Consider the following 27,870-nt stretch of genomic DNA (forward strand, 5'->3'; position numbering starts at 1 on the left):
TCTTATTAGGCATTTTAAGCTATTTCCAATGCCCTGCAGATATTTAATTCAGATTGCTTACAGATAAAGATAAAAAAAATGAAAGTGAAATTTAAAACACACATTCTTCTGGTGGTCCCTCACAACCCTGCAGAAAATCTGAACTGAAGGTATGTGTTCAAAAACATTTACAGAGTAATTAAAAAAGGCAAATATTTCTGTAGCAAAAGCTAATGTGATTAATTAAATATACCTTGACAGAGCTGCTCAAGTATCTTACCCCCTCCCCCCACCCTTTTTAAAGACAACATTAAGAGGAACTAGATGTTGAAATTGTGCTTTAGTTTCACTAGGTTCAAGTCCACTATGAATTGTTGTAGGCTGCCTGATACAACTCTCGAAATGTGAGATTGTAACTCATTACAATCTCTACTTTTTCAAAGTAGATTTCTGCAGAACAGGAAGCACCAGAATTTGTGAAATTCTCATAACATATTTAGTCTTTTCAAATAGCACCAAAAACTTACAGAAGCAAAAATATATTTTTGCTGTATTGTTTCCAGCCTGGGGAATATACCATGGTTGACTGTTTCTGTATAGTTTATACCTCTACATAGACAAGTTCTTTTTCTTCTTCTCTGTTAAATCAAGACAAAGATTTGATGGTATGTGTTAAAAACGGCAAAACATAAACTGGTTGATTGGTGAATAATTACAAGCTGCTTTATTTCTGTTTTAAGGTTAATAAAATAAAATTAGACATTGCAGTTTGTTTTTTCTTTTTAATGGAACTGCAGTAACATTTGCTGCGAATTACACTTGGCTTGTTTTCCATCATGTGTTGCCTGTGGACTCATAAATACTCGTGATACACTGCAATAGCCTCGAGGGGAGTGACCTGTGGAGTATTTCAGGATGAGAGCCATTTATCTGTTGTTTTGTTTGAAAACCAGTTTTTGGTTCTTTAGATAAACTTTTTTTTTTTTTCCAGTTATAAGTAAATTAAAATGAGCTGACTAATACCACAGAGAATTAGACACCTAAAACCTGGAATTTATTGAATGTCAAAATAAACTCATGCTGAACCATAAAGCTGAGCTTTACAGTTAGGTTTTAAAAGACAGTTTTGTTCAGGAAATTATTAAGCAATACGAAAGGATTTAATAGGATTACAGTGAAGGTTGGTAAGCAGCAGTCCCTTGGATTCAGATTGTTATGGGTTTTGAAATGTATTTTTGATGTGCTCTAGAAACAACTGTAAATGTTTCATTCTCAGTCTCTGGCCAGGTCCATTTCATGAGTCACACCACATAAAGTGAATGTACCGGTGATATGCGGTATTATTTTGATGTTTGCACACTGAGCCATACTGTTTATTTAAATGCAATGGTTTTAAAGGACAGAGGTGAATTTCTGTTGTTACACAATAGTAATAATAGTAATTATATTAAACTTTATAATAGTGTAGGTAATTGTATTTTCAGGAAACTTATTGTAACATTATCTGTAACTTTCCCAAGGACTTTAAGGTTTGTTTTGACAGCTAGTCCTAACACATTCAGTTTTCGGAATCAATGTGTTCTTTTTAATCACAGGGTTTCATTGCATTATTTAATCTAAAGAGCAGGTCAATTCTGCAAGGAAGGCCAAAAAGCATCTATTAATACTCTCTGGCCTTGAGAGTGTTTTCTCTCTTGTAAGCCTTCCAAGATAAATCTAAATTTTATTGCAATCCTGATGTGTCAAGGAGCTATTTAAATTGTATTATATTTTATTTAGATAGTTTTTATTATTATTATTTTAATAAACATAAAAAAGATTCTGGCGGGATATCTGTTGATATTAGAAGCCACAGCTGCTGTTTGTACTGCAGTCTCAAAGCTCAGAGCAGTTGTCATATTTACTTTAGCTGTACCATATAGTTCTACTGCTGACAATCCAAACACTGCCATTACTTTTCCACTCTTTGAATGCATAGGATTTTCTTTCATATATATTCTTTTAAAAACATGACATATATATATATATATATATATATATATATATGAAATAGGCTGACTATATATATAGTCAGCCTATTTCAGTCTGGCCTTTCTTTGACATGCATAAATACTAATCTGAGCATCAGTATGTTGATTTTTGTGAAGTACCTGACAAATCTACTGCAGCAATTCAGCTGTGACTGAAACTCATCAAACAGATATACAAGACTACCAGTACATATTGTTGCAGATATGACAATTATGCAAAATATTTAAAATATAGAATACATAAATCTATTTTTTCTTATATAAAATTACAAGAAGGTTTGTCCTTATTGCACACGTGTGACACCGTCATGTTTCACATCTTACTGTATTTTTGATGTCTTCTGCTTCTCTAGGACATGAAGAAGGCCACTTTTTAAGACAGAAAATGTATATATACAGTAAAGAAAGTCTGTAACATTTAGAAGGTAGGCCAATATCTTAGGCAATGAAAACCGAATGTTTTCCCCCATTGCATCATCAGAGCCTAGAGTTCTACAACAAAAGAGGAGAAACATTTTCAATTATTGCCACTGGTATTATTGTAAGATATTCATGTAAAAATAAAAATGTTCTTGGGAGGAAACATCTGGGAAGCAGGGCAGTGTGCTCAGACTTTGTTTGTTTTTCAATTTGAGCATGGTTTAGTACAGAACTTAAAAAAGACAAGAAATGTTCCTGTATATACAAATAAAACTGGATAGAAAAGATAACATATGTGCTCCTTTTTTAAGGCAGAATGTAATGAAAACAACATCAACTATGGAGCTAGGTAGTGTTTCTCTGCTTGCCCCATTCGATGACTGTAAACTTGAGCCCATGAGCTTTGAAGGGTGATGGTCATTGACAGGCACGACAATCGCGTCGAAGTGCGCTGCTGAAAGGAGTGCAGTAGAGGACTTTGGCGAGTTGGTTAATTGCTGGAGATGGAGCCCAGCTGGCGTTAATAGTAGTGCACCCTCCCGATGGTGCCGGTCCCGGTGCCCAGGATATCAGGCTGCCCGTTCCTCCAGATCTCCCGGATGATCCTCTCCCTCTCCTCGAGCCGCTGTGCCCGCTCAAGCTCCTCGGCCGACGTGAACACGTTGACGCCAAGCGTGCCGTCCGACTGGCTGTGGTTGCCCATGGCGATGTCCGTGGCCGGGTGGGGCGGCTCGACGTCCTCATCCTCGCTCTCGTCCTCCTCCTCCTCCTCGCTGCACTCCTTCAGGGCCTTCTTCTCTGCCGGCATCTCGGTGCGTGGCTTGCAGGAGATCCGGATCACCAGCAGGCACAGGGTCAGGATCAGCCCGAAGCACACGCCCATCATGAAGTACAGGCCAAAGCTCTCCGGGTTCTCTGAAAGGCAAGGAGGAGGGAATCAGTGAAGGCCCCGGTGAAGGGCTAATGTGCAAAACACAGCATGACCCCTGGGAACATGGGACAACATAAGAAGGGAAATCACAGAGGGCTTTATCATCAGATTACAAGCCTAGAGTTCAAAAACTAATTTACACAAAACGTCTTCTCCAAGGGTATGGAGTATATGTGGGTTTGATCTCAACCAAGTCATCACCCTGTGACTGTAAGACAAGCCATATGGTTGATTGAATGTCTTCAGAGAGTGGCTCTACCTTTGATATGAGCGTAGGCCGCAATGCTGTTGCTTAGGAGCTCCATCTCTATCTTCTTGACATCCATAATGGTCTCTTGTGTAACTTCTTCACACCTACAACATCAAGACTGGCATTAGAACTTCATCCCCCTGACCAGTTAATGACTCTGCCATAGCTGAGAGCAGAGAGCCAAAGGGAAAAAAAACAGTGAGTTTTATTAGACATTTAGATGTGCTTCCTTTGCGAAAGGCAGAAATTTTGAAAATGTATAAGATCTTATTACATCAGATTGAAGGTGTGCCTGAAGTAAAGGATCAGCTGATCTGATTTAGTTACAATGTCATTTTAAAATGTACTTCAGTTCAAATCATTTATAAGGTCTTTTTCCAAGCATTTTGAGTGAAAAGAAAAGTCCACTTCAAGTATGTTACACACATGTACTGCCCTCACTCATTAGTTAAAAAAACAAAAACAAACTTTGGAAAAACAGGTCCTTAAAGTGTTAAACTCTTTTCCAGTGATGAATGAAAGTTCAGTGATGCTCGCCAGCATGTCAAAGCTATGAGACGGTTATGCAATAGCTTGATTCAAGGCACATGGGAGCCCTGTTCTCTTCGAATTCTTGCAAAATCACCACGTCTTACCCCATGCCCAAGAGTTCCCAGTCTCTCCTGAGTTTTCAAGTGAAACCAACTGCCTCACTTAGACCACTTTATAAGTCTGCTGGCTCCTGGCTTTCATCTGGTAGGCTTCTGCTACAGACAGAAAAGCCACTGTGTTGTTTCAGACTGCCGGCAGCAACTGAGTACACAGCCTTTTGGCACATGATGTTCCCTGCGTTCTCCAGTGTGACAGGCTTTCCTTGAAACAGCAGGTCACATATTCCGGCAGCAGGCAACGTCTGCTTTCCTACTAGCTTGCAGAGCAGTGGGAGTTACCAGCCACAGTCCAGCCTCATAGTTGTTTTATTTTTTCTGCAGTGTTGGCCTTTTGGGACTTTGTTTTCAAAACCGACACATGGGACACGTCAACAGCCCATTGATGTCCATGGATCTGGGGTCAATTCATTTCGGGTTTTCTTGTGTGTTTTAATTAGTTGTTGTTCTTTCAGCAACCCTGCCATGTCTCCACTCCACTTTCCCACAGAACTCGCACTAAGACGGGATTCACATGCAGTGCATAGTTTTAGATATCTGTTGGGAAATGGAGGGATCTGAGGTAGCATAGAGCTACTCGTTTGAATATGAAATGGAGGGAAAAAAAGAGCTGGGTCTTGGGCAACCATTTGGATGTCATTAAGTGGATCTTAAATGCAGATAATCTTCCCTCATGATAACCTGTGACTTATTTAAGTGACCTCATACCTGCACTCTCAAGTTAAGTTTCAGTTCATGTGGTGCCACTATCCTTAACATATTTCCTGTAAGTGAGGCTCTCCTGTCATCACACAGGTTTTCCTGGGTTATTATATAACAATACTTTCAGTTATATGAATATTCTTGATTAACACACACTATAACAGCTATCTCAAACAAAAATGCAACTAATTCAAATGTAACTACCACTATTCCATACACAAGTCTGCCCAAAACACCACTCACCTCAAAGAGAGACTAATGATCGGCGTCTTATTATCCGCACATATTCCAGAGGGAGAGAGACGGAGAGACGTAATGAAGTTGCTGCTCTCTACTCGGCTCCCTGGGTTCAGTTGGCTGGCATGAGCTGAAAGCAAACAGACATGTCAAGTTGGATTAGGCCAAAACTCACTGAGGCTACAGAGTGCAAACAAACGGTATTACTGATCCCATGGCCTTAGATGCCACTAAAGATGGCGTAACTAATTGGGGAACAGGTGCAGCCATCAGAGCAAATGGGTTCTAATGGGGAGAGAAAACCCTCAACACCACCCTTCACAAGCCAGCCCAGGTAGACAAGCTCGGTCACTGAAACACTTGACTAAATAACTGCTTTATGTTTCCTGGGAGGCGTAATGTCTGTTACCCAGAGAGTCAGGAAATCCCAGTTTTGATACCAGACTCAGATACCTAATTCAAAGTGGGATTAGTGTTTTTCAAAAGCTTTTTTATTCTGCCTCAGTTGTAAGCTGAGGACAGTTGCTGATAAGATATCAGTTAATCTCTGGTGTTCCCTATTTAGGTCTACCTCTTGGAGAGTGAATTTTGCAGGTACTACTTTGGACAGTATGACCTTCTGATACTGTGAACGTCCATATGTACATGGGATCATAAACAAGTCAAAACTGCTTTTCTTCATAGATTGAAGACACTTTTGTGCTGAATGTATCAATTTTTCAGATGATGCTCAGACACACTCTGAATACCCGACACAGTGCCAAACAGTGACATGCAAGGCTTTGTTTACAATTAATGAAAAATATTTGTTCTGCTTTTGTGCCTCAATGCTTTACTGCAAGCAAATCTGATTGCAATAACGGAGACCACATGAATTTATCATGAGCACAAACACCCCCCTTTGTTTTCTACAGCTGTTGTTTCATACAAAAATAAACTGTAATTATCTTTATTTTATTTTGTAATGGGTCTCAAGAACCTGGGGGTGAGAATTAAACCAGGTCGGCCTCATTGGCAATAATTAAACAAGGATGTTTTGAGGCTAGAAGAATTTCAAGTTGATTAAAATACAACCTGGGCCTGAAGCTGATTTGGACAAACAACATGTCAAGCATGGTCACATTTTTTGTATTGCTTCATCGTTGCAAAGAAGGATGCCAATTAAAACAAAAGTTGTTTAAAGCCTTTATAACTTTGCTCATTATGGATGTACCTCTTAGGGCTAGAAAAAATGAAAACCTATGAGTGAATTGCAAAGAACAAATGTTGCCTGGTTGCGGTTTAATTTTTTATTACTGCCAGTTTCTACTATTTATTAAACAAAACACAATTGGCTACAACTTTGTGATTTGAGATTCGCAGGTGGGTCAAATTTTTGATTTGGTCTAGCCCTCATATTTTATAATTGGACATTTAACATACCAATATTCCTGAGCAACTATAAGCTGGGCTCCACTCTTGTTGCACTGACCTCATTTCCATGTGAAGTATAGATGAAGTTTCTACCACTTACACTGAATCTAATGGGATTTCATGAATGGGAAAGATGTTGTTTCAATCAGGAAAGGAAGGGATTCCTTCTAAAAGTTACTTGTCAAAGAGAAGTTAATTGTACTAGAGCATTAGATCGAGTTTTATGTCAATAGAACTAATTGATAAAAAGACCTAGAGAACCTTTATAGCAGGGGTTACCAAAGTGCGGCCCGGTGGCTAAATGCGGCCCTCGAGGATGTTTGGTGCGGCCCCCCAACGCCAACCTTCAACCCCCTCTTTTCTGAACCTTTACTATATTTTTACACTTTCTGAAACAATTGTTACAAATTGCACAATATGGGGGGGAAATAATATTAAAGATCATAAATGTTCCCTAACAGAAATGTATAGGAAATGAAAAGGTATGATTTTGGACATATTTTGTTTTCATCGGTGGTTCATCCCATGCAACCTCCAGAAATTGGCCCTCCATCACCAGACATTGGGAATCTCTACTTTATAGATACACCAACCCTAAATAAATTAAAGCATTCGACAACAATCTAGTAGAACAACTCCCCATCATGCTTTCGAGCACTTGCTACAGCTGAAGGTGAGAGTTTATATCGGGACTTTAGTCATAACTAAACCTCAGAATGACTTTAACAAAAAAGTACAGTGCGGTGAGCTGCGCAGAGGGCAAAGACAGGCCTGCATTCTCACTCCAATGACAAACTCGGAGCCACAAAACCAGAACCAGATTTTTTAATACCTAACATTTTTCAGCAGCCACAATAATTCGTGGCACAGGGCCTGGCTTCTTGAGGTCACACTGGCAGGTTGCCCCTGTAAAAAACATTAATCTATATTTCATTAAATTTCATACCTCTGACCCTTAAATGCTGCCATATGTTGTTGTGTGTGTCAGGGAACTCTGGAAGGGATCATGTTTAAGTCCAGAACACAAAAATGTACTATTAAACCCATCTTCACACAGATGATAATAAAAGGACACTCAGAGTTTTTATATGTCAGAAGCCACATACATCGCTGTTTATTAATGCATGCTTATATACACCCAGCCAGTCGGACAAATATGGATATTAATAATAATAATTTTAAGTTCAGATCTTATTCAAATTTGAAAAAGGGAAAATCAGCCACATCAAAAAGAGCAGCTATTGTCAGACTCGTGAATGCAATCTCCCAGAGCCCTTACAAATTGGACCGATTAAGGATTATGTTGGCTCAATACTGTAACTCTTTGTGTAAAAAAGGGCTGTAATCTTGCGTAAGTCGAATGGCCGTGTCATATGGGATCTCTATCAAAAGCTGAATTCCATGTGGCCAATTTGCTGGCCCCTTTTCATGGTGCACGCTCTGAAGATTCCCGTTATTTATGCACTGTGCTTGGAACTCCCACATACACTATAAATACAGCCTGCAAATCATTAAGGAAATGTACTTAACACAAGCTTATTTCTCACAGAAACCAAAATAAGTGTTGTCCAGTTAATCATTTAAAAAAAATGCTAGCCTGTTCTCCTCCATAGCATCTCATAGTCACTGGAGAAATATTAATTGTGGTTTTCCCCTGTTAGTTTGACAGTGCAGAAGAACAAAGGAAGAGTTACAAGAGGCCAGGGCTTCCTTCCTGCTCCTCCAGTTTCTGCAGCCTTATAAACTCACAGACCTGATCGAAAGAGATCATGGAGCGTCTTGGTGCATCACTACACTGCAGCTTGGCTCCTTATGTTTGACTTTGGCCTGCTATCTGTCTGCATAAGTGGAAACTTACCATTACACACATTAATGGAGAGCACTGTGTTAAGAATTCGACAAAATAATTAATATTTACTAATTTATCCATTCAATTATTTATTTTACTAAATAATATATATATCTTATGCAGTAAGTCAAAGGAAAACTGGATATTTTTAGGTGAAAATAGTCAATACAGATTATAAAATTTAAAAAAACATCATAAACTAATCATGACTTTTTCAATTCTGCATACAGAATGATTATCTGGCTCTCCATTAGAAGTATTATCCTGATTTGGAATTGTTCAGGTCTGTTAGTAATTTAAACCATTTCCATATCACTGTTCCCCAGCAGCTGGGTCAGCTGTACAGGAAGTGTAGTATGACTGTGCTGATGTGCGTATGTAAACATTTTCACGTCATCTCAGCAAACTACAGACGGCAAACATGCTATTTTGAAGCGGTCTGACTGAAGACATTTCCCAAACATTTACAGAAGGCATTTTTGAAACGTTGATTCAGCACCCACCCCCAAGCACTCGGCAGCAGACCATCGCGAATTATCTGATCCGAGCTAACTCTGCTAGTGGAAAATGTATATCTGAAAGCCAATCATGAAAAACCTGACTGTGTTTGATTTTCTTTCTGGTGATAAAAATATATAATAATAATGAATGAATAATAGAAACTTGGATCAGTAAGATCTGAAACAAAAATGGAGAAGAAACAGCAAGGGGTCTTAGGAGTTCTGGGCTGGTGTTTTTTTATTTTCTCCAGTATTATTTCTTAAGTACCAAAGCCTCCAGCCATGGCAAGGCCAGTATCTGTTGCTATATCTGAAAATATTTATTTTGGAAGCGAGTCAGGCATGTGGCTGCCATGCTCTCGGTGACCTGCCCGCTAGGTAAGAGTGACTTAGGGAGTTTGATGGCAGCTGGTGAACACCTTTGCTCCCCTCAGTCACAGCGGAGGGCCTCGGCCGGTCCCTGAAAACAACTCTTTTGCACTCAGGAGATTAACTTCTGAACAGTCAAAAGCTCAAATTGAAGTCTATATATTGTTTTAAACATAGATTAAAATTCATTTCAAACCCCCGGGTTCAATTTACAAGCAGTCGAGTGCTGAAATCAAGTAGTTTGGGATTCTTCGTATCAAACCTGGTTATGAATAACTTCCTCTCTGCACATTGTTCAGAGAAGGCTTTTCTGCCTCACTTGTTCTCTTTGTGGTACGGCATCCTTCTCATTTGGTTTGACTTTTTCTCCTCTTTCTTGTGTTTCATATTTTCTTACAACAACACACAAGGACCTATGGATGTACCCATGGGTTTCGTATTTAGGATATAAGAGTTACAGTGAGGGAAAAAAGTATTTGCTCCCCTGCTGATTTTGTACATTTGCCCACTGACAAAGAAATGATCAGTCTATAATTTTAATGGTAGGTGTATTTTAACAGTGACAGACAGAATAACAACAAAACAAAACAGAAAAACGCATTTCAAAAAAGTTATACATTGATTTGCATGTTAATGAGGGAAATAAGTATTTGACCCCTTCGACTTAGTACTTGGTGGCAAAACCCTTGTTGGCAATCACAGAGGTCAGACGTTTCTTGTAGTTGGCCACCAGGTTTGCACACATCTCAGGAGGGATTTTGTCCTACTCCTCTTTGCAGATCCTCTCCAAGTCATTAAGGTTTCGAGGCTGACGTTTGGCAACTTGAACCTTCAGCTCCCTCCACAGATTATCTATGGGATTAAGGTCTGGAGACTGGCTAGGCCACTCCAGGACCTTAATGTGCTTCTTCTTGAGCCACTCCTTTGTTGCCTTGGCTGTGTGTTTTGGGTCATTGTCATGCTGGAATACCCATCCACGACCCATTTTCAATGCCCTGGCTGAGGGAAGGAGGTTCTCACCCAAGATTTGACAGTACATGGCCCCGTCCATCGTCCCTTTGATGCGGTGCAGTTGTCCTGTCCCCTTAGCAGAAAAACACCCCCAAAGCATAATGTTTCCACCTCCATGTTTGACGGTGGGGATGGTGTTCTTGGGGTCATTCCTCCTCCTCCAAACACGGCGAGTTGAGTTGATGCCAAAGAGCTCGATTTTGGTCTCATCTGACCACAACACTTTCACCCAGTTCTCCTCTGAATCATTCAGATGTTCATTGGCAAACTTCAGACGGGCCTGTACATGTGCTTTCTTGAGCAGGGGGGCCTTGCGGGCGCTGCAGGATTTCAGTCCTTCACGGCGTAGTGTGTTACCAATTGTTTTCTTGGTGACTATGGTCCCAGCTGCCTTAACAAGATCCTCCCAGTTCCCCATCCTAGTTCTGGGCTGATTCCTCACCGTTCTCATGATCATTGAAACTCCACGAGGTGAGATCTTGCATGGAGCCCCAGTTCGAGGGAGACTGACAGTTATTTTGTGTTTCTTCCATTTGCGAATAATCGCACCAACTGTTGTCACCTTCTCACCAAGCTGCTTGGCGATGGTCTTGTAGCCCATTCCAGCCTTGTGTAGGTCTACAGTCTTGTCCCTGACATCCTTGGACAGCTCTTTGGTCTTGGCCATGGTGGAGAGTTTGGAATCTGATTGATTGATTGCTTCTGTGGACAGGTGTCTTTTATACAGGTAACGAGCTGAGATTAGGAGCACTCCCTTTAAGAGAGTGCTCCTAATCTCAGCTCGTTACCTGTATAAAAGACACCTGGGAGCCAGAAATCTTGCTGATTGATAAGGGATCAAATACTTATTTCACTCATTAACATGCAAATCAATTTATAACTTTTTTGAAATGCGTTTTTCTGAATTTTATTGTTGTTATTCTGTCTCTCACTGTTAAAATACACCTACCAATAAAATTATAGACTGATCATTTCTTTGTCAGTGGGCAAACGTACAAAATCAGCAGGGGATCAAATACTTTTTTCCCTCACTGTATATATCAGTATCCTTTTTAAACACCTCATTGAGAATAGACACCATGGAATCTGAAGAAGGTTTCACATTAGGCTGTACTGCACTGAAACATATGTATTACAGAAGCCTTTCATTTAGTACAAAAAGTATGTAGAGCTATTGTGGACAATGCACTATATTTTTAATATGAGTTTTTATTGTTCTAGGTTTGCATTATTGATCTTTTAAATTATAACCATACATTGTCAAATGTACACAATGCAGAAAATACCTTTGTAATAATACACAAGTAATTACACAGTCCACAGAGCTCAGGCAGGTATTTTTATGACACAAGAAATGAACCAGAGCTCCAGCTACAGTCACTGGTGGTATGATGGCAAGAGGGTGAGGTTAATCGAGAACAGCTGTTGAAGTGCTGAGTGAAAAAATACACGAGCGCTTTCCTGAGGAGTTGGAGGGGGAAAAAAGCAGCAGATTGTAGTATTCCCCTGTCCTCAGAGCAAGTCTTGATTTCAGCTTTGTATTTTGCTCAATGGAGATTGCTTTTCCGAGTCCTTAACTGGGATGCCACAGATTACAGATTTATGATCATGAAGTGCAGACTGTGATAATACATAAACTAGATAATGCATCATTATCCTGTTTGCATCACGAATGGGAGCTGTGTGGTTGCTGGTCCATTTTGATCACCTGCAACTTTTTCTGCTGACGTTGGGTGAAGAAATTTTTGCAGAACGTTTCTGTCTTTATTGATTGTCCCTACACTGATATTCACACAAGGCCACCACTTCATAGACCTCAACTCTTTAATGAATTATTACTCACCTCCTGACATCTGTCTAAGCAGCATAAATCAAATTACTAAAAGAATGGCTGCTCCTGGCACTGGCCCTTGTCTCAGAGCCCTTTAACTCCAAAAACAACATAACCCTGAGGTGACTGTGAAAGTAGCTGCTCAGAACAAATATGATCTCATCTAAAGATTGATCTTGTCCACGTGTATAAACCCAACACACACTGCATTAATTATGGGGGAGTGACATTTTCAACACAAAACATGTGCATCCCTTTTCAGGAACTGGTGCAGTTAACTCCTTATGACCCCCCAAATTCATGTTAGCAATGTATAGGTGTTTTGCACTAAACATCTGTACAGCCTTGTTCATTACGTCCAAGAAAAGGGTGTCCTGCACTCAAAAAGGTTATTAGTAGTTCATTGCGAGTCCTGACATTGTCTCGATAAAAGTCCAGGTTTCCAGACCTGATGACCACCTATAAAATGACAATAAAGTTTTTAAATCCATCTTGATGTTAATCCTGAGATATGGTGGGTTTAAATGAAATCCATTTCCTTTTTCATAGGACTGGCCCACCCCACCCCCACCACCCCCTTCCCTCCTATGGTCATAAATTAATTCTGCAGTATTTCATGCAGGACGTGTTTTACGAGGCTGGTCGGGGGAAATGTAAACAATGGCTGCAGCAGTCCGTATGTTACATATCCTGTCGCTCACCAGCAAGGGGCATCTGGACTGAGGGAAATTATCTCTGCTTCTCTGACCCAGAAAAGATAACACATGTAGGCCAGAGTCTCGGGTCATTTCACAAAGAAGACCAACAAATCTATTTTACCATCCATCTGACACAACTGACATTTTCATTGCAGGTCCTAGAGGGGTTGTGCGTCTTTTCATTTAAACAAAGATGCCCCTCCCGAGGCCTTTGAGAAGTTTCTCTCTCATGTTCAGAGACCGTCGAGAGGCAACCATGGTTTGCCTATTTCAATATTTAGTGGGGTGGGGGTGGAGGAGAGAGTTGTCAGTAAATTCCCATTCTTGCCCTTAAAACCCTGAACCCTTCAAAAGCATGGCATCTCAGTTATCGTTAACCTCAGATAATGACAGAGAATGGTTTGTCTCTATCTCCTTTCTATGTTATTGTATCCTTACTGTTTTAAGTAAGCCATTCAGTTTAAAAATGTATAAACAGTACACCAGAACAAAAGCTTATATTCCTGGCATTTTATGAATCGTAATAGTCAGATTTGATTTCCATATTCTACTCAATTTACACAAAAACATGTGAAATGTGTAAATCACAAATTAAAATGCATCAAATCTGATATTTTGAAATATATAATCAGTGGTTAAGGAAATGCTTTTATCCAAAGCAATAAACTGAATCTAGGAGGTAAAGTGATTGTAGCTTATTCTCTCATAGCTGCCAAACAAAGTGCCTAATTCATGGCCATTCGCTCACTGCCAGGTGTGCCTCCATATACTTTTAGCTTATAAACACTGCTATTACTTTTCAGCCACTATGTCTCTGATTCCAACCTAGCAGCATCCGAGGAATAGCAACGTCAGCTCTCTTAGCTGTGTAAATCGTCAGTAAGGGAGTCTTCAATCCTTCGGCTTCAAAGTCTGATGTTTAGACTCGAATCCACAGAGAGGGTTTGACCTCCCACCTCCAAATCTCCCAGATCATGTTAACTACCAGGCTGTCCGATATGGCCGTCTGCTTTAAAACAATGTGTGGAGACTCGGGGTCAGGGTGAGGAGTGGCCAGCTCTGACAGGGAGAAGTGAAAGCTTTTGCTGTTTAGGGAGGAATTCATTAGAAGAAACCAGGAGACTGAATTACTCTTAACAATGAGACCCTGATTCATTACAAACTGCAAAACCCGCAAGCCTATTCTTGTATTAAGTACATTGACATGATATGGGACCCCTTTAGATGTCAATGATCCGATTTTAAACAGAGGACTATGACGCCCAGTATGCAAATGAATTTCCTTTAACAATGCTAACACAATACAGATGCAATGCGGGTTCACTTCATTCAATAAACGTCATTGAAATTCGAAACCAAATACCTGATAGCCTGATAAATGCCCAGCATGCTCCACTATGCGACTCTAACATCCTTTTGTCTATCTGATATCAGGTGTTAATTTAATTACTTGAGGCATACTATATGAGGAATGGGGGGCCCCTTTTAAAAAGTCAGAGTTAATAATTTCAGTAAGGTCATGCAGACCTGTGTGTTAATTAGCACCATGCCATTAAACACACAAAAACAGGCTCCCTACAAGCACAGCTCTGATTACCTGTGTTTACTGAACTTCTTAAGAATGCATTATTATGGGAATGTTTGCTTTTCCTACGGCTTTGGTCAGTTTATCAGTGCCAGTTGTGTAGATTCAAACCACAGCTGCTGGCAGTGGCTGGCACTGTTTGAAAGTGCTGTATCACCTAAACGGTTTGTTCCAAGACCTGTGTTCAATAGATGACATGTTGAACAACAGCAGTGAATGACACTTATTAAAAGTAATTATGTGCCGCACATGAGTAACCAAACTTGTCCTTACCACTCCCCCTGCCTAAATCTCTTACTAATGATGGCAATAAATCCTTCTGAATTTATCTTGGCAGCGCTTTCTAATCCATCTCTTCCATGATAGACTATCAGCTTCAATAAAATCTATTTTCTATCCACTTCCAGCCAAACTGACACAATTCTGCAACATCATTAGTGACCTGTGCAGGGTAAAGGTATCTTGAGTCTTGAAATAAACCCCACTAAATTTCCAGGTTAAAATATATGCCTCAAGAAAGAAAGACAAAAAAAAAGCATCCTTACAAAACATTCAACTATCAAAACCAGAAAACAGTATCGCTCAGTTCTTGATTGCTACTTTTTGGGAGCAGTCATCAAGGGTTAAACACATGCCAGGAACCCTCTACAACTGAAATTAAGCAGAAGTTGAGATAAAGGGGAGAAAGCGTGCCCACACTTACCAGAAGCAGCGACAAGATGCTTGTAGAGGACAATGTATAATGTATATATACGCACATATACAGTATAGCTCTCCGATTCTCTGCCAAAGTTTAACTTTCTTCCAGAAGGCAGACAGCTTTCACTGAAAATCTAAAAGCAGCATGTCCCCAAATTTGTGGCTGTAGTATACAAAAAATTAAGAAAGAAAGAAGAAGAAAACAAGTGGGAAATTTCCAAAAGTTCTGCTTCTCATGAGCTCCCAGACTGTATTTGGTCTGCTAACATTTCCCTGACAGAGGCAGGCAGGCAGGCAGGCAGGCAGCCGGAGACAGGGAGGAGGCGGTTACTTCCTTCCAGATGTGGAGATGCAGTAACACAGCGCTCGCTTTACTGAGCACTGAAGCCACGGAAAAAGCTGTCATACAATACCTTTCAATGAGAGAAAGAGAAAGAGGAAGTGCCAAAAATGGGCAATGGGCAACGAGGGGGCTCTTCTTCTTTGTTGTGGAAGAAACAGCCAGGATAACTGTACACTCATTTACCAGGATTTTCCTCTACTTTAAAGGTTTCCATACTTCATTCCAAAATGTTTTAAACGTAAAAAAAGACTACAGATACTTCTGCTTTCAACTTAGTTGTATACTTCTTTGTTTTTATCATAACCACATTACAGTGATGTCACAAAACATAATATTAAGGTTTCTTTTATAATTTTGTTATTTTACTAAACACTGTAAAGTGTTTCATACAACAACAAATGTTGTCTGTATGTAATAAAGCTGATTATAAAAATATTGGAATCTGTTAAGAGAGATCTCTTCTTTTAGGAATAAATTAATTACCTGTATTTGAGTAGTCAACTTATGTAATGGGAGTTTGCTTTTACAAAGTCACAATCATATTGAAAATACGATGGCTGACTATAGAATACTCAAAACTGCCACCGTTAAACAACATAATAATAATAAAAAAAAAACAGTATCACATTTCCTCTACCCTTGCTTCCTTTGTATGCAATTGTCATGGAGACACAGTGTTTGCTATTCAAATATAATTGACCACATCACATTATCCACCAACAGTGAAGCTTGGCGAGATAATCTTCCCCAAAACAACAGGATTTTTAAAATAGAGTGTGAATGTTGCTTTGAACTATGTCATCTCAGCCTGAAACCTGATGATACCTGCCCACAGAGCACCTTTAATCATTGCAAAACAGTTTTTGCAGCAGCCTCTGTCAGGGAGGTCTCTCATCTTTCAGAGACAATGCCAGCAATTTGCTGGTTCAATAAAGTGTTGTGTGTTCTCGACCACTGTGCAACTGCAAAGAGACACAGCCATAAATCTACCCATGAGATGAAGGAATCCCTGAGAACAACATTTAATGAAACTCGCATGGGACAAAAGGATAATGCTGAGAGTTGCCCCGCCTCCAACTCCCTATCTCCTGTAGTTCACAGTTCACATCTGACTGATTTGTCATTATTGCTCTGTAGTATACCTTTTAAAAAAAGACAAAAGCAAAGGCAGCTTTCCAGCAGTCTTTAGTATTGAGGGAAATATGTGGAGTCATGGCTTTCATGGCGTTCTATAATTGTATTGTTTGTGGGAGCAGAAAAATTGGCTGGATTCTCTTGCAGTTTCCAGTTACAGCTGGCAGATGTCCACTTGTCTGTGATTCTGATTTACTATCCAAACCAGGATTGTTGTAAGTTTAAAATAACTGAAAAATAAATCAAAAATGAAAAAAATACATATTGTGGGGACAAAATGTTTTTGGCCATCTCTGCACATATGCAGATAGTAATAGTATGATAGTAATTTCACATGAAGATTCTTAAGGAGTATATTGGGAAGTGGAGTCCAGATAAAAAGGGCACGGAAGCAATTGATTAAAATCATGATAATAATACAAGAGGAGTGCTATGACTACATAACAACAAGAGCAGAAAAATGTAGATTTCAAACTAGACCCAGCTTGCCTTCTTTTGTGGCAAGTTGAATAGAGGTGAGGCAAAACTATGACACTAATTACAGACAACAAATGAAAAATGACACGTTAATGTATTTCAAACAGAGTAATCCCTGGGCTTTGAGCAGCAGCACACCATGTGGTACTCACTTGCAAGTAATCAAAATCAATGCAGGTATAATTACTTACATCACATCAAAACCATGAAACTGATATATTCCCTCTGGTGGTCTTCTTAGTTCTTTAGAAGTAGTGTTGACTTGCCTTGCTCGTTGAACTTTGTACGGTTACTTCCCTAGTCCATAGCAGTGATGAATTACAATAATAACAATACTACTACTACAAAATTAATAATAATACGTATTCAATAAAAATACATTATTAAAATAAAATAAAAAATGAATACAGCAACTTAATCTTTGTTTTCTGTTCATATCATTAATAAAAAACTAAACTAAAACTAAATATTTGTCCACATCTGTCTAATCTCCTCAGAATTATTTATCCAAGCAGTTCTTTCATAACTAACCAAAGTCGCCAAGTAAAAGAGGGTGGTTTAAGTTTCCAGGCTGAAGATTTCCCTGGTCTGTTTGATTTACCAGCTTCATATACAGGCAGCTGAATGTATTTCAGAATATAAAAAAAGAAACAAACAAAAAGAAGAAAGATAAAATGAAAAATTAACAATTTCCGGCTTGTTGGAAAATAACCACTTTAAAGCCAAACTATGCCTTGCACAGTACATTCCTCTGTCATTTTGAGTGCTCTGCACGTTTTCTTTAAACTCAGCCTGATGACAGTCCACTTCAGCTCCCCAAAGGTATTGTTAGTACACCTTTAAACATTAAAACACGTCAGCATCTTAGAGTGTGCTGCAGCCCATAAAGCACACCGCACAATTTGCCAAGAGTTAAACAGAATACATATGCTTTGCAATTAGCCCCACTGTCATAATTTGGCAGCACCACTATTTCAGATGGGACACAGCCTTCTGAAGTCCCGAGAGCAGTCAGCAAGAAATGGCTTATCCATTCCATCAAGAGAAATCTCCACAAATTAACAGCCCCACCCCCGCTCACATCAATTGCAGAGGGATTATTTGTGCGGCCACAACAGCTTTCTATCCACAGCACCCTTCAGTCTTCAATCAGAGCAAGAAACACACAAATACTGTTTCATACCTCTCGTCCTACACAGAAACCTTGGGAAATGTATCCTCTCTTATGCTTCTCAGCTGAAAAACTTGTTCAAGGCTTCCTGGTGGACCTCTTTGAAACACAGAGCATGTGATGATGATTGGTGGGTAGGGGTTGGAGGTGGGTGGGGGTCAGGAGTGGTGTGGGGGTGGGGGGCTTTGGCTGTTCCTGTTAGTTGGAAAAATTGAAAAAAGGTCTGTTTAGTATTAAGCTGGGAAGGCTGCAACAGGAAATAGTTTTGGAAGACTGACGCAGTCCCCTTGTGGTCAATACAGCCCTCAGTGCTCTCGGCTAGGCTGTTAAAGGACCCAGTGTTTCTCCAAACGCTTGGCGATGGAGTTCAGACTGGAACAACAGGGATTACATAAACAGTTCAACACTCGCAGAGCCAAGCCTCTCCCAGCACAGCCAGTTTCTCAGGAGTTATAGGAGTTCGTTATCGCAGAGCCCGGCACTTACACTTATCAATCACAAAAGCGCTGTTTTGTTTGTCCCCTGCTTGTTGCCGGGTGTTCAGCCTTCAGTGATGTCAAATTGCTATCATTCCCAGAGTGTGAAATTATGCTCCAATAATCTACTGTTACTGCTCAGCTCCCCAAATACAGGTTTAGATCATATGTGGAAGAAAAAAAATCAGTTCCCCTCATAGATGTTGGGATCTCTGGCTGTAAAGTAAATATCCTTTGTTCTCCAGATTGTGCAACTTTCCATATTTACATTTTTTGCCTGATTTCCCAACAGCATCCCTCAACAGTAATTTGGGGCAGAGGGAAAGCAGTGGCCAGAACAGAGCATTTCCACCAGCTATCAGCAAACCTGGACAACAGCAGCATTCCTCCCGCTGATGAAGTACCCACAGAGGGAAACTGCACTATATGGACCCTGGCATCAAACATTGAGTCAGGGAGGGAAAGCTGGGAAAGAACAGTGGAAATTGCAGTTAAAAGTGGATAATTAACTTTCACTTTTTCGTCAGTGCCCAAATCCCCCAGCAACAGAACTTTGATAGACTTCTCTGTCTATTCCTGCACAATTGCCCTAAAAGGCCAATGAGAAACTCAGCGAGATAATGGAGGAACATTTACAACATATTGAGATGCACCACACTGGAGCGATGGCTGAGTGTTAAGGATCTCATTCCAGAAGGGAGGCTCTTTCATCAGCAGGCAGGATTTGAGACTTTGATCCAGCCCACGCTGGCCTGGGCTCCCACACATTACTTCTGAGCAGCTGCAAAAGCCTGAGAACGGCGGAAAGATGCAGTGTCCTCACGCTGTTCCCACCTCACGCTCTACTATTGTGGGGAACATGGGGGACAGCTGGGACTGGCAGCCAGCACGCATCGGCTAAACTTAGAGGCAGTTTCAGCGGAAATTATTGATTTGAAATCTATGTCGAGATCTGGAGGGGGGTCACTTCAGCAGCTGTCTCTACAAGGCAAGATGGGGGGAGATCCGCATTCTCCAGAAAATGCCCATCACGGAGGTGACACAGGGCGAGAAGAGTAAAAACCAACAAAAGGCAAACGGTGGTCACAGCAGACTGCAAACAGACAAAGTAGAGGCCACTAGCTGTACTAAACAACAACACAAATATATCAAGTTTACTTCGTCATCGTTAGCTCAGGGAAAACATTTTTTTTACTCCCATTGTATTTTGAAAAAAAGTATATATAGCCTAATATAATGAAGGAAATTATTCATTTACAATCTAACTGAATCCATTATATTTGAAAAAACAAACTAGAAAAACAACTCACTCTTACTGACTGTTAAATCAATGACTGAGGAAATTCGTTCAAGTGTTCCAAATTAGCGAACCAAGAATGTAATCTCTGAAATATAAACTGCTTTTTTCCCCCAGTTTTATCTGATAGCTAAACTTCCTCCCGCACTCAGAATGAAATTCCACACAACTTACAGCAGCCATGAGTTACTCTGAATAACTTCACAGCAGTGCTGCGCATCAAGCTTCCTGTGGAACGAACAGGAAGGCATTCGTTAAAACTGGAATTGGTCATTTTTCATCAAAAAAAGGAAATAAGCAGGAAAGGGGGACATGAGCCTTTTTACATGCGAGTGTGTAGCAGCACAGCAAGACAAAACATGAGCTTAAATTATTATTTATTACTTAACAGCTGTCTTTACCCAGGGCGACTGACAGTTTTCACAAGAAAAATGTTCAAAGCACTACAAAGTACGGTAAATACAGTCTGTGCAAAACACAATAGGCATACTACAAGTGTGGAACATAATAGGATTCAGTCTCTGGTGTATGCCAAGAAGCAGGGTAGTTCAAGAAGTACAGAAGTAAGTATAGACGTACTTGCAACAAATGTACATGTTAAGGGTCTCTAAACATCATAGTCTGATTAAATCTGAACAGTAGACAAGTATTGTCGACAACAAACATTTATCTTGGAGCCAATCATAAGTGTTCTGTGATTTTAATGGTGCAGGGAATAATTATGCTTCCATTTCCAGCTATGTCAGAAAACATCCTCAGAGGCACATGATCTCTGTATAAGCCAGTGACATTAAGCAAAGGTTCCCACCGAGAAACATTGTGGTTTAATGATTAGCTTTGTTTTTTTACTTTCAATTAACTTTATTTAAATTTTACTTGAAAGAGGATTTGTTGCAAACCACATAGTCAACTGGCTTCACCAGTCTGTTTTCATTTTGCAGAGTTTCCTGCCAGTGTGACTTCATTGAGGCATATGTATCCATATTCAGAGTCATCCAGTCTCCAAACTGTGAATAGCAACATGTTTTCCTGTCCTCCTTTCCTTCCTGTAGATACAGTAAGAGGTTTTTACCTGGCACTCCCTGTAGTCTCTGTTGATTCTAACAAGAGTACCGGTAATTCTGTACTTTCTTTTATTAGTAAGTAAAATACAGCAGCACTGTGTAAGAGTTGACATGGTACCACAAGATGTAAAATCTTTGCAAGAGGCATGATAGCCTTCCAAATTACATTTTCCAACATTAAAAGCACTTTTAGGAATAAAACAACAGAAATTAAAGTTTACAATTAGAGCTGAAACAGCAGACATAAATCCACCAGGAACACCATCAAAGCACGTTAATCTAGTGCAGCGAAATTCAAAATTCAGCTATTTAAAAAAAGAAAATTAATGCCTATTACTTATTTCATATATCCAAAGAAAAATGCTTTCATATCAAAGATCAATTAATTTAACAGAAGTGGTTTTATTCTCCCAAACTAACATATGACTTGATTACTCAAGAGAAGACTCAGATAGATGCTTGTGTGAAATATATATTTCGTTATAGGTAATTATTGTGTTCCTGAAATAAAAACGAATCTCAAACAAACAAAAGAGCCCAGGAATTTTCCTGATTTTCTGCTCCCTCTCATCTGCACACATCAAATTCATACACTCTGATCTTATGACCTCCAGCACCCCCTCTCTGACTTTTCATTTCCTTGATCGTCTTGCCTAGTCTGCACATTTTTTCTAAAAAGGGAGAGTTAACAGAAAGCTCTAAGATGATCACTCTGACAATAGCTAATGGAGTGAGATGGAGGGTAAAGTAAGTAATACAAATTCTGGCATATTTGCTTTGCTTTACTTGACCGTCTGGTTCATTCCTTCGCTTTCTGTGAGGTTTCATTACTCAAGATTCATTGCAGGACACGCAGTGGCTGCAGACTGTATCTTTCCTCTCCAATGAACTGAAGAGACTTGTGTACTAAATTAGCATTGCCCAGGCACACCCAGATGTGTATAAAAACTTAATTAGCAAGGCCAAAAAAAGAAACTGGAATACAATTATGTGGGCACAAGCATGCAATTTAGGTGATTTACATTGCCTTTCACTGCTGCCCACTTACACTGACAAAACTAGCTATGTATGCTTCAATTTAAAGACAGTGGCTTATTACAATCTAAAAAAACAACTTGACGAAGCATCTGGAAGAAGAGTTAGACAAAAATATATTTGTTCCAAAAGATAATATGAGTCGCAATATTTTGGAAATGTCAATCCTGAGATAGTCATTGAGCATTGACAAAATACAAAAACAAAAACAAAGTCAGATTACTGGTGATGATGGTAATGCAAACCCCACATTCCTGGAAGAGAATGGTTAATAACAGGAGAACATGTTGTAATGGTAACATGAGTAATGCTGAAGCTGCAAAAATTCAACGATACATTACTATAATCAAAACCCTTAAATGCTAAGCTGAACACTTACAAATAATTGTCTTTCCCCAACAATTGAAGCGAGTCTTGTTTGTTCAAAGGGCTTTTAAAATTTTTGGCAACTTTAGCCCAATTCCTCACAGACATCTTCAAAAATGCATTCCTGACTGAAGGGAAGGGATTCTCATGCAGACTTGAAGTTTCCTGCCAAAGGGGAACACAGTTCAACCAAAATGCTCATTTTAGAAGGTTGTGTTTAAACAAGCAGTGATAATAATTGTGCTTTCATCTCCTGGGCTGCTCTTCCCTGCTCTTGTCCTTTGCTGGACTTTGTGAGGTAGCTGGGAGTAAAAGCTGGTTTCCAGAGCCAGTTGACCTGGGATTCTCTAGATTTTGGCTCAGGAGTTTTTCAGTGCCTAATGGTAGTCTTGCCTGAAATTGTATGATTACAATCACACTTCGTCTTGGTAAACAATCTGAAGGTGCCAATGGGAAACCAGTTGTCCAGATACACAGGAATTCCTAGTCAGCACCAAAACAGCTGGTTTTCACAACAAGGCTGAGACTGACAGTTTTGATTGAGCAGCTGGGAGTTCACTCTCCTCCCCAATATGCATGTCCTCCTCAAATACGTCTGCTTACAAATAATGCGGCTAAGCTTTGCCTGTTAAGATGACATTGTTCATTCCCTACTGTAAATTCTTCATCAGTCCCTTACATCTTCATGATTTTGTTGTCGTAGAAAGCAAAATTGTGTGTTTTTGTTACGGTTTCCCTTGAGCAGCTGAACCTCTCAGTCAAGTGGCTCAGTTTATCAGTCATCACTTTCTTGAGTGGGACAGATGATAATGAATACACGATTCATATGGTGAAAGATTACCAAAGGACACTTTTTTCGCCCGATAGGAATCTTTATCATTTGTTTACTCAGAGATTCCCCGAACACTAAAGTCAAGACCCTGACAGAATGCATTACGCAAACCCTGCTTAACCATTCAAGATGTCTTTTTAATGATTTACAGCCAAGCACGTGCCTCTAATGAGGGAGTTTGTGGCTTTGGCTCAAGTGAGATTGTTCAGTTTTGGAGCAAAGAGCATGGTCTTGGGAAAACCAAACTGGTTTTGTTCTTGGGTTCAAGGAACTTTTTTTGGGTCACATTTTTTTAAATTAAAATTATTCTTTATCTGAATTATGCATTTGGGGACCACTGGATTATTTGGAAACCATATATCTAGGTAGGGATTTGGGAGTATCTTAATAACCTACAGCATGACAACTCTTTCAGAGGGTGAAGCATGTTTTCCTTTATTGGCCTATTGACCACCAATTGGGTGGAAAGCATCCTTCATCTTGAGTTAGCCTTTCATCAGACTCCCTGAGGGGATTGAACTGCAGTTTAATGCTGTGATGAAATCTCTAGATTGACCTCAATATTCCTGTGGTGATGACCTATTCCCCCAATTTTAATAACTTCCTCAGCAAAAGAATGAAGTAGAAATCTATGTTTAGGCTTACAGGGCCAGCTCTCATGCCCACAATTATTTTAAGAGTTGACGTGTCTGACATTTTGAGAACAATCACAGACTTTTAGTCCATTTAATTATAGTCTTTGGTGTTCACCTACATGCCTGGAGTTCAGTTTACCATGCCTGCCCAAGCAAACAAGATGGCGCTGCGAGGTTCAATAGTGAAACTTTTACTCCTTGACTGATGGAGATCTATTATTTCCTTTATGATAACATGACATACATACACACACACACACACTATACTATACATACACATACTATCTATCTATAGGTTTTCTTTATGGGCTGATCGTCTCTTGAGTGGTAAGTGTCTAAAAGCAAACTTTCACCTCCCACCCACTGCAAAAAAAGATACTTAAAACAACAAAAATGTAAAGCTTAGCCTTGTCTTTGACTGACTGTCTGTCACCGCTATGCAGAAAAGGGTGGGGTGCTGGGGGCTGGGGTGAGAGAGGCCAGATTTCAAGACATATTCAGTTTCATCCCTTGACGTTTGTATTTACACTCTTATTAGAATGCTGCCAGGAGGAGCAAGCCATTTTAATATAATGACAGATAATAACTGTGATTAAAATAGCAGCTAATTGAGGAAGGAGCCAAGCAACAGCAGTATTACACAATAAAGGGAAAATATAACATCAGGCCCACAGTCGAACGTTAGCCTGCAGGGATGCACGGCCCTGCAGAGACAGAGAAGTGCTTTGTTCTGCTATCAGCACTCACTAGTGTTGAACCCAATTGCATGCTTCCTGAGTTTCTCACCTGGGACACATTCCTATGAGTGCCCAGACTCCCCTCTCCCACACTGCAGAACAGCCTGACTGTTGACACACAGGTCAATAAAACAAACAGACCTGAAGGCTCCAGGCAGACAAAGACATTAGCACAAGCCTGTCGCACCTCTGGGCGTCAGTCTTGAAAGCAATGGACCTAATAATTAGGCTCCCAAATCTTCTCATGACGATGTGTGTGTATTTCACACAGTTTGGTGTTTTTTTGTTTGTTGGTTCCTTATTTCCAATGTTTTTATTCCCTCCAGGCACACTCCTAATTGCTAATTGTAATACTCTCACTATACACTGACACAACAGTGCTCCTGGTGTAACTTGATTAAACACCTCCCCGTTGAACAATTATATTGGCATCCACTTCCACACACATATATATAAGAAACGCCGCAGATAAAACCTTGAGAATTATTTTCAATGTTATAAAACAAACATACGGTATATATGCTAAATTCAGGCTATTGCTGTAAGTGTATTTATGCATTTATATTCAAATAAAATTTACCATCTTTAAAATAACTTGTGAATGGTGAGGAATAGCGGACTGAATGACAGATCTACCACACTGTTTTTCAGGCAGCTGGGTTGATACTTGATTCCCATCTTGGAAAATAAATCTCTACTTGGACACAATACACAACTCTTGTGATACACAGAAGCCTATTGTATTTAGGGTTTAGTTTGTTGTGAAAATGTGTTGTGTTTTAAAGCAAAACCATCTGTCTATCCATATTCATGTTTTTTTTTAGGGGGGAATCTGTTTATAATAAAGTCTCTGCATTCAGACCATCTGAAAGAATCCCTGATAAATCACTGCACAAATCTATAGGTTCTCACTGCGTCTTGAGAAAAGTGCAAAGCCAGCTTTCCAAACCTCCATCAGGCCGTTATAAATACTACTATATCAGGGTAATATCTGGGTCTTTGATCAGGGACTTTGTAAGAGTTGGTGTGACAATGAATGTCTGGATTGGTGTAATTAAATGAAATAAAGAAGGGGCTGTGGATAACATTGCAATGTGGGCTGTTGCACGATCATATTTGTCCAGCTTAAGGCAACTTTAAAAGTCCAATTATGTTGAGGGGTCAGACAGTGTACAGCAGTGGACAGGGCTCCAATAATTTTGGGCCTCAGGGTCTTGTTTTTCATTCCACATGAGCTCTCAGTTACTTGACTGATATAGTTATTTGCTAAAGTGAACAAACCAAGCATTGTTTCCAACATTAAACAGGCTGTGATTTAAAGACATCATTAAGGCTTGCAGGACTGCAGTCCTCCTAGACCAAAAGGCAGCATGGGTTTATATTCAACCAATAATGTGAGGAGCAGTCTTGGGAAAACACACTGTGGGGCCTCATGATTTGCCAGGGGGAAGGTTTTTACCTTATGTGGACTATGCTAATAGTTAGTATCTGCTCTCAGCTCTTACAATCCAGGATGTAAGACCTCATATATTGTATACACTTGTGTAAATTGGAATCTGTAAAATGTATTATGCTTTGAATTGCAGTTATGTAAATTGGAATTTGTAATGTTTTGTGCGTTGAACTGCACTGTATTTTTGCACTTTTTGTACTTTGTATTGGGCTTATATTTTGTACGTCACCCTGGATAAGGGCATCTGCTTAGAAATAAATAATAATAATAATAATAATAATAATAATAATAATAATAATAATAATAATAATAATAATAATTAAGGCTTCAAAATTAAGTTTAGGGTTCAAAAACAAACAAACTCCATTATAAACTGTACAGACTAAAATCAAAACTTAGCCAAGACCAACCATTTGAAAAAATGCCAAATCTGCCAGCTTATGCATCTTCGTTTACTCAGTAGAAATGCAGCCCTAACCTACACAGACACCTACATATACTGGGGCAGCTAACCCTGATCAAAAAATTAAACCCTGATCAGAACAAAAATCTTTAATCCTAAAAGCATTTCAATAAAAATGACTGTTAAACATTGTAAATCTGACAAGAAGACAAGAACATGGGATTGTTGTTAGCATTACATTTGGGTTGTGTCATATTTTATCGTGTTTCAGCAAACATTTGAACTGCAGGGATGTATCACTGCAATTTCAAAATACAAACTTAGCAAACTGCAGTAACTGCAGAAAATCCATTACAACACAGAGGTTAAAAACCTCAGCTAAGCTGTCGACTTACTGTTTCCCACCTGCCAGCTGTTCCATTGAAAATGAACACCAGACTTGGAAAATTTAAGACAAATATGCAAAAGATCGATTTTGTTTTAAAAATATTTTGCTAGTGCAGTCATGTGCAGCAAGTAGTATGTGAGAAATGTAGATGGCTTGAGTGCGGACTAAAATGAGCCTTAAAACATTGACTGGTTCTTTATTTAACAAATCATCAAATTAACTTAAGGAACCTGGTTAATGTTAGTTTCGAGCAAAGACACAGGGAAACCATTTCTAGTTATTGCAGGAAAAAAATAATTCAGAAAAATCAGACACATTAGAGAGAACCAACAATCTAGACCGGCTGAGTTGCGTTAACTGCTTCAGAAAGTTCCCTGAAGGGCAGTGTAACAAATTTGAAATTCATGAAGTGCTACAGAGGGTTCACAAGGCTCGAACCGGGGGTGTGGGAATAGAAAAGCTGGATGTCAGTGCCTAACTGCAGTATAATATAGGAATATTTTAATAGTGACTGTACAGGCGACTCAATCTCTGACACCTTCGCCAAAACCCCATGGGAGTGATTTGTCAATCTGTCGACACTGCTCATGTGGCTTTGTTCACACCCACTGTTACAAATACACAGAGTCCTACACAAAATGTACCATATACCCCTTGCCCCTAAAACCCCAAAACAAAAGCAGGCTTACCGTGCAGTCCACACTTCCTTGTGGTTTAAGGATAAAAGCAATATTTCAAGGCATACTTCCACACCTACCGGTGAACATTGTCTCAGCTGCAGTCTGCTAGGACCTGCCCTTACAAGACTACGCTGCCAGCAGCCAGGTAAGTGCTAATTATTGAGACAGGAGCCCCCAGGCACCCTCCCTGCTGATCTGAGGTGATCTCTCTCTTTTCTTCTTCTTCTA

The 27,870-nt window shown here is 39.7% G+C and overlaps 1 protein-coding gene across 4 annotated transcripts; it reads right to left on the bottom strand.

Moving 5' to 3' along the window:
- Positions 1–12: 12 nt before the first annotated feature.
- Positions 13–27,870, bottom strand: LOC136763416 (protein eva-1 homolog B). Of its 4 annotated transcripts, none has more exons than XM_066717420.1 (4): positions 27,652–27,870; positions 5,203–5,326; positions 3,620–3,714; positions 13–3,344 (listed from the first exon to the last, which is right to left on the bottom strand). In XM_066717420.1, the coding sequence occupies exons 3-4, from the start codon at positions 3,684–3,686 to the stop codon at positions 2,950–2,952; spliced, it is 462 nt and encodes a 153-aa protein (XP_066573517.1). In that variant the 5' UTR covers positions 3,687–3,714; positions 5,203–5,326; positions 27,652–27,870; the 3' UTR covers positions 13–2,949. The 4 variants fall into 4 exon arrangements, with proteins under 4 accessions (XP_066573517.1, XP_066573518.1, XP_066573516.1 ...); XM_066717421.1 differs by lacking the exon at positions 27,652–27,870 and adding an exon at positions 18,289–18,420; XM_066717419.1 differs by lacking the exon at positions 27,652–27,870 and adding an exon at positions 15,156–15,506.

The sequence above is a fragment of the Amia ocellicauda genome, chromosome 11 (assembly GCF_036373705.1).
Source record: "Amia ocellicauda isolate fAmiCal2 chromosome 11, fAmiCal2.hap1, whole genome shotgun sequence".
Taxonomy (NCBI): domain Eukaryota; kingdom Metazoa; phylum Chordata; class Actinopteri; order Amiiformes; family Amiidae; genus Amia; species Amia ocellicauda.